Source organism: Sander lucioperca, chromosome 7, assembly GCF_008315115.2.
Source record: "Sander lucioperca isolate FBNREF2018 chromosome 7, SLUC_FBN_1.2, whole genome shotgun sequence".
In the NCBI taxonomy this organism is placed as follows: Eukaryota; Metazoa; Chordata; class Actinopteri; order Perciformes; family Percidae; genus Sander; species Sander lucioperca.
The window spans coordinates 36,587,915-36,597,179 of NC_050179.1; the positions used below are offsets into that span (position 1 = coordinate 36,587,915).

At 40.8% G+C, this 9,265-nt stretch overlaps 2 protein-coding genes across 2 annotated transcripts in view; both read right to left on the minus strand.

The window, feature by feature from the left end:
• calml4b (calmodulin-like 4b) overlaps nt 1-4,393 on the minus strand; it is a 70,909-nt gene extending 66,516 nt beyond the window's left edge. Inside the window, exons 1-3 of the mRNA XM_031306672.2 lie at nt 4,178-4,393; nt 4,034-4,064; nt 1,048-1,188 (exon numbers count right to left, since the gene is read on the minus strand). Of these exons, the coding sequence (XP_031162532.1) occupies nt 1,048-1,188; nt 4,034-4,064; nt 4,178-4,180 (175 nt within the window). The 5' untranslated portion in view covers nt 4,181-4,393. The remainder of the gene's footprint in view (nt 1-1,047; nt 1,189-4,033; nt 4,065-4,177) is intronic.
• LOC116036403 (NLR family CARD domain-containing protein 3-like) overlaps nt 1-9,265 on the minus strand; it is a 1,020,880-nt gene that overhangs the window by 504,265 nt on the left and 507,350 nt on the right. The gene's annotated exons all lie outside the window — the stretch shown is intronic.

The window sequence follows — 9,265 nt, forward strand, 5'->3', positions numbered from 1 at the left end:
TTGGTTATAGAAATCACCAGGAATTTGTCAGCACTGCGCTTTTAAAGAAACACAGGGCAGACTGCAAATTCTGCAAAGCAACAATTTCGGAAACCTGTGGGACAACGTCAAACTTCGTAAGACACCTGTAGAGGCATCATAAGACTTTGTTTTTTCTTCTTGTCTTGGACTCAAATCTATTTGGACTCGGTCTTGACTTGGTCTCTTGGACTCAACAAAGGTGGTCTTGACTACAGCTCTCGTACAAATACTCTTGGTTGTGAATAACTGTGTTACTGAACAGGAAGCCAATCAATCATCAATCAATCAAGGCTCCATTTATAGAACACATCTCTTTAAAGCTATAGTGCGTAGTTTCTGTTTCCCCAATGAGGATTTCTAAGTAATGATAACAAAACTGCGTGTCCACATGATAAAAGCCTTCCGTGATCACACCCCCCCTCCACACAGTTACTAGTAGCCAACGAGGACACGGAGGATTAAAAAATCATGATGGACTCTTCAGAAGAGGTCATTATCTTCACTTGATCTTCTGCGTGTGAAAGTTGCCGGACACCACAATCTTCTGAACATAGTGATACTGAGAAAGACAGAGAGAGTTGTGTGGAGCTGATAGTCTTAATTAGCTTTGTAGCAACTCATTTAGCAATAGCTTGAATATAACGGACGTTCATTAATACAAAAACAAGTTACGCACTAAAGCTTTAAATACGCAGATGTGTTGCTACTTTTACCAAAACATCGACGTCAGCCAGGTGAGACGGTCACATGCATGGGTGTAGGTTTTGTTTCAACATTGGGGGGGCACAGTATAAATGTGGGGTTTGGGGGGGTCCTCCCCCCCGAAACATTTGAGCATCAAACACTGTCTGAAAACATCAGGAAACATATTCACAGGTAAGAAGGACGTACATGTGTTTTCAGCCCCCTGATAGTGGGTTGTCTTTCATATTTTTTGCGGTGGAGAAATGTACCTCTTCTAAATATTGGGGGGGGGGCATATCCCCTGCATCCCCCCGAAATCTACACTTATGGTCACATGTGTACCTGTGGTGTGGTTCAGCAGGTGTCGCTGCACCTCGGAGGGGGTGGGGTTCGACCCGAGGCATCGCATCACTGTGATCAGCTCCCGGGCTTCGATCTTCCCCTTCCGCTGGCGGTCGTACAGAGAGAAGCACTCCTTAAACTCTGCAACACACACACACACGCACGCATACACACACACACACACACACACAGACGCACGCAGACACACACACACAGACGCACACAGGCACACACACAAACACACACACACACACACACAAACACAGACACACACTAACATGAGATGAAAGAGTCTTGAAAGTTCAGAGATTATAAACACACAGATGAAAGCTATTTTTTAATACTTCAGTACAGACAACGGGTGTCACATTATCATATCATTAACAACAAAGTATTCAAGAAGTTCTCATCCAGTTTCCAGATAATCTTTACAATTTTTTACAAATGAAAGTCAAATTATAATCATAAAGATGTCAGAAAATCAATGTCAGTTAAAAGTCCTATTTGCACAGGATTAGTATTACCTGGTGACCGCTAGTCATTTGTAATAATAACGGAGGTTGTCTGTGATGAATTGGCCATGTCTGTAATTTGTGAAGTAAAAATTGCCCCAGCAAATGACCTACCATATTTTACCAAACACCGAGGTCCTGTGATAATACTAGTCCCGTGTGAATCGATGTGTCTGTGATTTGGCGGGGTCCCATATCATTTTTTCAAGGTTTATGTATCCTGTGCGTCTTTTTGGCTCAATGGTGTTTTTTTGCCTCCAATGGCGCCTTCCAGGCAGCTAACCCTAACCTTAACCCTAAACATAACCATTGCCGCGCTGCCTGGGAGGAGACGTTGGGGGCAAAAAACACCAAAGACCGTCTTTTTGGGAGCGTGCCTATGTTCCCACAGTCCTATGTTCCCACATTTCTAAGATTTTTTTCAAAATTAGGCCCTATGTTCCCACAGTTCCTTTTTCATAAATTTGTATTAGATTGTATCCCCCTTTCTCCCAATTTGGTAGCCAATTACACCCAACCTATTATCCAGTAGCAATGGACTACAGATGGAATGTAACCCTAACCCAAACATAGGGCCTAATTTTAAGAAAAATCTTAGAAATGTGGGAACATAGGGCTGTGGGAACATAGGGCTGACCCCGTCTTTTTATCCCTCTCGCAAAGACGGATAAGGGATTGCAGGGATGATAGGGTATGCGCGTCTGGTAACCTCTACCGGGTCTGTCATAAAAAGATATGGAACCCCGACCCAAGCGAGGTCCCCAGATGATAGTAATCCAGTGCGAATAGGGTTTAGGGGTACGCTATATTTACGTCATTGTGTGACTTTGGTGTTTTAACCCTTGTGTTGTCATTGGGTCGACAAGAGAAATATGTTTGTTTTTTTAAACTAAATTGCCCAAAAAAAACACGGATGTATTCCATACAACATTCTTCAATGATTACTTTCATTGAATTTTGGTTGTTTTTTTTCAATTCTATAGCATTAAAAAACAACTTTCAATGGTTTCAAAACAGTCTCCTGACTAAACTTTGACAGATACCAGTCTGTGATTCACTCAAAACCTCTGATCTTAACTATTATGCAAAATAATTCATAATTTCTGCTTTTTTTAACTCCAAAATTAGGTAAAATATCATATTTACTTTAAAGGGTTAGTTTCATATGCACCAAAGTCACACAATAACACAAACTAACTAACCGATGGAGGCAGCGGTACAGCAGCAACTCCTGTGTTTTACGAGGTAAAATTACTTTTATTGCATCAAAGGAGTCTGGTGGCTTTGAAGACAGAAGAGACGGCTTCAGTTCCTTGTCATAAAGGGCTGTCTGAGAGCAAGGTAAAGTGTGGAAAATATTCTAAATATGGCCACCACTTAAACTGATATAGAAGTTTTAGGTGTCTAAAATGCGTTTAGTTGCTGCCCCCGTCCAGAGCAGAACATTGCTTAGCTTCCATGTCGGTACTCCTGCCTGCTTCTCCAAAATCTATTATTCAGGGATTACAAAAACATGTTCTGCTGTTGAACTCTACAATATCACACACACAATAGCTCCTCTCAATGCTTTCCAGCAGAGACAATACTCTGAATGAATGTGTCCTCATTAGGCTAAAAACTGTGTTCACATAGAGACCCTTTGTATTTAATCACATTAGCAGGCGCCCAACAGATCACTGCGTGAATCTGCTCAGCAGGAACAGGAACAAGTGCTGCTTTGTAGGGACGCAGGCACTCGGAAAACTCTGCCGTCTGATTAAATACCAGCACTGCTGCTGTTTGTCTGCGACAAAGAAAATTTGAGAAGCCACCTAGGCCAAAATTGAATACTTTACTTGCACATACATATATTCTGGTACTAAACACTTGCACATTTGCGGAAGTAAAGTATGCATGTATGAGCAAGTGAAGTAGATATATATATATATATGTATGCGCAATTGAAGTATTTACATATGTATGTGCAAGTGAAGTATATATGTATGTTCAAATGAAGTATATATGTACTGTATGTTCAAATTAAGTATATATATGTGCAAATGAAGTATATATGTACTGTATGTTCAAATTAAGTATATATGTATGTTCAAATGAAGTATATATGTATGTGCAAGTGAAATATATATATATTTGCAAATTAAGTATATATGTATGTGGAAGTGGTTAGTACCACTATACAGTATATGTGTGTGCAAATGAAATATATATGTATGTGCAAGTGGTTAGTACCAGTATACATGTATGTGCAAGTGACGTATTAAATTCTGGCCTAGGCGACCTCTCATAGAAATAATCTCATTAAAAAAACTGCTGAATTAGTTCCCGGTGCTGCCAAAAATCGAAACAAACGATTCCATACAAAGTATCCATCATGTGAAAAGTATCTGTTTTTATTCCACCGACTGGAAACCGTTCTCTACAAAGCTTGTGTCAGTTTCCACCTGGCTGCGATGTGAAATGTACGAGAGTCTTACCATTAATCTGATCCTGTGTCAGGAACTTCGCCTGGGATGAAAGCAGAAAAAACATCACGAGTGAGCTTTGAAAAGACAGAAAATAGGTTACAGGTGAAATCTGTGTGACAAACAGTGTGAAGCTTCAAAGAGTAATTATCTCACCATTGTTGCTGTGTGGCTGTGTGGCTGTGTGTGTGTGTGTGTGTGTGTGTGAGCAGGGCAGCCGGTGTGAACTCTGCCGGCTGATACTCTGCTGTCAGGAAACTGATCCAGGCTGCTGTAAGATGAGGAACGTAATGGAAGTGGATGGAGGATCCTGGCTGGGACTCAGTGAGGAGGGAAGGTATGAGGGGCAGGACACGCCTCTGCTGTCATGTTCACAGGTGATATCAGAGGTGTAGATTTCAGGGGTGGGGACAATATTTAGAAGAGGTGGATTTGTCCTCCCTCAAAAAATATGAAAGACAACCTACTCCTGAAAAAGCTCAAAACTTTGCAGCTTCTGGCTTTAACCATTCTCTATTAGCTATGTTGTTGACTGTACTGTACATTACATGATTCCTAAAAAACAACCCGGGAACACTTGTGATGTTTTAAATATGCAGAAAAAACAACACAGGAGAATAATAATTTCCTTTAGCGATGCACCGAATCCAGATTTTTGGGGTTTGGCCGAATACCGAATCCACTGGTTAAGATTCTGCTGAATCCGAAACCGAATACCGAATCCTCGTCCCATCCTCAGTACATGAACACAGTAAACTCATTAATGAAGTAAACAGTGACTGTCCTTTCTTTGCCGTACCTGAAGTTGCTGCATTCTGGCTGCTGTCTGTAGATTCCTTCATCACAACTCGTATTCTTCCGGATGTTTCATACCAGATGTTGTAACAGCGGTGATGTTGTGTATAGTTTAGGGTCCTCGCCACCACCAGACTAATCAGCATTGCAGATTGAACATGTAGCTGGACTTGAATGGCCTTCTTTTGACTGAAAGTACTGCCAAACTACACTTTTTCTGCTCACCAGTTCCATTTCCACTTTCTCACAGCCTGCTGCATTGAACGCTCCACCTACGTAAACACCTTCCCGTAATCAACGGCGCCGTCATTACGTCAACCAGCGTAGCGCGTGGAGTGCAAGCGTAGGGTTCGGTGGAAAGAAATTCTAAGGTTCAGCAGAAACCGAACCCCGTCAAAAAGCCCAATATTCAGCCAAATCCGAACCCGAATCCTGGATTGGGTGCATCCCTAATTTCCTTTACATAATTAAAGACATTTGCACCATAAATTGCTGAATAAAAATTAACCAGAATGCATAAAATGAATATGTACTGAGTCGACCAGCTGAGACGCAGCGACACCACCAGCTGGTTTGAGTCGAGCTGAGACGGGTTGGTTTAGACAGCTGAAACGTTTTATGCAACGTTCTAATACGGTTTCGTGTCAGCGCAAATCTTTGGTCTGAACTGGGCTTTAGATGTGGTATATGTTTGTATTATTCAGGTTTTAGGAGCATTCTTTGGACATGTATACAGTGCATTCAGAGTCTGCGTCTTAATCTGCAGTTTGCAATTACTGCAGATTGTGACAGTTTGCGGTCTCTTGCCTGTTTATGGCCTACGGTCAGCTCTATGCGTTGCTATGGTTGTTGGACACAAACCAACTATGATGTTTATATACACAGTCTTGTGGAGAGTAAAATGATGTCCCCAGAAATTAATTCAGACCCTGGTCCCTGCAGACGAAACGTAATTAGTTCTTACGTCTCTGGGGAAAGTTCCTGCATTGGAAAATTGACTTGTACAAGCAGCCAAATAGGAAACAACACTGAAAACATACAGAGGCGTCAACAGACCGGTGTCAAAATCCAAAATCCAATATCTCTCTCTTTCTCTCTCTCTCTCTCTAGGCGCAACCCTGTCTCCTAGAAATTAGAAATTATGTTTTAAATTACGTTTTTCCGATTACGCTGTAGGGTTGTGACAGCAGAGTCACACAAACACATTGGTTAAGGTTCGGGGAAGATTATGGTTTCTTGTTAAATGTTAATTAAAACATACTTGAAGCCAGTGCTGACCTTTCTATGTACATCTCTGATTAGGATTTTGCACTCACAGCACTTGGTTAAGGTTCGGAAAAGATCACAGTCTGCCTTTATTCAGGAAGTGGAAATGTTGGGACATGACATTTTAATTGACATTCAGCCGAAACCACAATCTTTCCCCAACCTTAAAGGGGTTTTTGTGCCTTTGCTTTGGTGCTGGGAAGAGATCTGGACCTTCAAATCTATCAAATATGTCTGGTACCCTCAGTCCTAAAACGCGTGTCTGGATTTGATTAGGGCTGTCAATCGAATACAAAAGGTAATCACAAAAAGTCTTGTCCATAGGTAACTCGCTATTAATCACAAATTAATCACACATTTTAATGATCTTATCAACATGGGAGCAGACAAATATGCATGCTTTATGCAATTGTTTATTAATATTGCAACAATCCGAAACAGTGACAAATGAGTGTGTATGCAAATAACTTCAGCACATGCAAGTGTTGTCGAGAGTAGTCTATACATATATAGAAAGTGCTGCTTCATTCCATAATCTAACGTTAGCCTACTGCTAAACATTAAGTAGCTGCATGCTTACGCCACCTAGCTGTAATCTTGGTGGCCAATGTTGTTAATTTCTCCCCAATTTCAGGTCACATTACTGCTGGGACATGTGTAGTATTTGGTTTAGAAGCCTGCACCACTTCCTGATTTCCCAAACTACGGAGCGGCCTGAGGCACAAATAACAGATCACACGTGTTAATCGTGTGTCAAAATAAATTGTGAAAGGAATTTGCGTTAACTCGTCATTAACACATTCATGTTGATAGCCCTAGTTTTTTTTTTGTGACAAATGTGTCTAGAAAAAAGATATCCAAGTCATTTGGATAAAGTTTTTGTTTTAAACTTTACATTATATGTAAAAAGGTATAACTTTAGTGCAGGGCTTAAATCTCAGAGCTAGGACTTTATAATGTCACAACATATGCAATAGTTGTGATCATTTCACAAAGCCAACCACCACTGTTCTACTCATCTACCTCATGTCTATTTCAATCCTATAATTACAATATTGTTATTAATATATTACCATTGCACTGATCTGCCTTGCACTGTACTCATATTTAAATCCTAAAATCTCAGGGCGTTTTCACACATACCTCATTTGGTCCGGACTTTCGGACTTTTCAGTTTGATCCGAACCAAAATTACAGGTGTGAAACCTCCCCCGGATCACGGTCCGGATCAAAAGACCAAATTTTGGTCCGATAAAAAGAGGTGGTCTGGGTCCGGACCAAACTGAACCATGGTCCAGTTCGTTTACAGTGTGAAAGCATTTTTTGGATGGTTCGGACTTTCGGACCAAATACAAGAAGCTCTGGCAGGCTCTCCTTGTGTTACAAGACCGGGGAAGCTCCTTTAAGGAATAGCTCGGTGCTTAGTGTGTAGACTACATGAGAGAGAGTGACGGTGTCAGCGCTCAGAGCAGACGCTCCAGAAAGAAAGTTTCCGTGTCTTGCTTCTCAACATTACAACAAAACAAAAAGAGCCGCGGCAGTAGGGGAGAGCAGCAGGCAGTTGAAAAAACTCCGACCCAGAGAGAGGAGACGAGAGGACGGGGAAGCCCGTCTACAAACCAATCAATTATCAGCATCTGTAGACGCAGCTCACATATGTGATGACGGCAGGACGTAGTTTTCTCACGTATAGATCTTTAGTGCGCTTGTATAACTGCAGTGTGAAACCAAAATTTACAGGATCAAATGTTACAATGTAACAAAAACATGAACCTTGGTCCGGACCTTGGTTCGGACTTTCAGGTGTGAAAACGCCCTCAGTCTATTGACCGATATTGCACTATTCCTTCCCTCTCTTTTGTATATTTTTTGTAAAATTGTAAATTCTATTGTATTGGTATACTGTACACTATTTTCTTTATATTCTTACCGTCAACTCTGTTTTTATTCTTAATATGTTAAGTGTTGTACTTTTAGAGCAAAGATTACCGGAGTCAAATTCCTTGTTTGTCTACGCAAACCTGGCCACTAAAGCTGATTCTGATTCTGATTTAGAGTATCCCAATCAGTCTTGCCAATGTGTGCATGATTTCAAAACGAGTCAGGCACGAATCTAACCAGCATGCATTGTGCGGCAATCGATTCTGCGCAGGCCTGGCTCATCTTAAACAAGCCTATAGTGTTAAAACCTTTCTAAACTCAGGTGTAACTTTCTTGATTCTGCTTTATTCTGTAGTGTTGTAAGAACCATTTAGAAGGCTGATTGATGTAGAAGGCGAGGGCGACATGTTCTCCTGCACGCTGGTCTATTTTCTGCTCCCGTGGGTGTAGAAATCGCTCTCTGTGCACCCTCAAAGCTGCTGACGTAGCACCGATGTACAATAATGTATAAAGACTGCAATAAACCTTAATGTTCCCTCCAACATGTTAATGACTCAGCTGTGATTCGCCACACGCCACCAACGGTGAAAAAAGCAACTTCCTGAACCATGAACAAAAACAGAAATATCAACAGGAGACAGAGGAGAGGAAACAAACTGCTGAACATTTGAATTAGTTCAGTTTTAGTCAGACCAACTTAATGGATATATTACAGTTGAATCTACAGAAGCACATTGCACTCACAAAAGAAACAAAATGAGACACCTTATCCCACAATTATGAGTTCCTATCTCGTAATTACTAGACAAAATCTCGCAATTATGTGAAAAGATTTGTAATTATGAGAAACGTTAAGGTATAGTTAACAATCATTGCTAAACTAGGCTACAGGATCAGACATGGGCAGAGCAGATTGCATTCTCTTTAATTTCCTTCTCGGTATGAGACACACACGCATTGCCTCAGGTGTATACCCAAAAACACACACACACACACACACACACACACATGCGCGCGCACACACACACTGGTAAATATTATATATATCTTATCTTTTCTTGTAATTATGAGATGAAGTGTCTAATTTCTTTTCTTTTGTGAATGCAAAGTGCTTCCTTATGAAACAGACAAACTGCTGAAGGTTGATAGAAAACATTAAAAAATAAACTGAACATGTGGAATGAACACAGTGTTAATGTTGTCCGTTGTGGTCCAGGTAAAGTTCTACCAGATGATTGATTCATTGATCCATATTTTTATATTCATAGCAATGTTCTCAAAGAAAAAGGATGAAAACATACA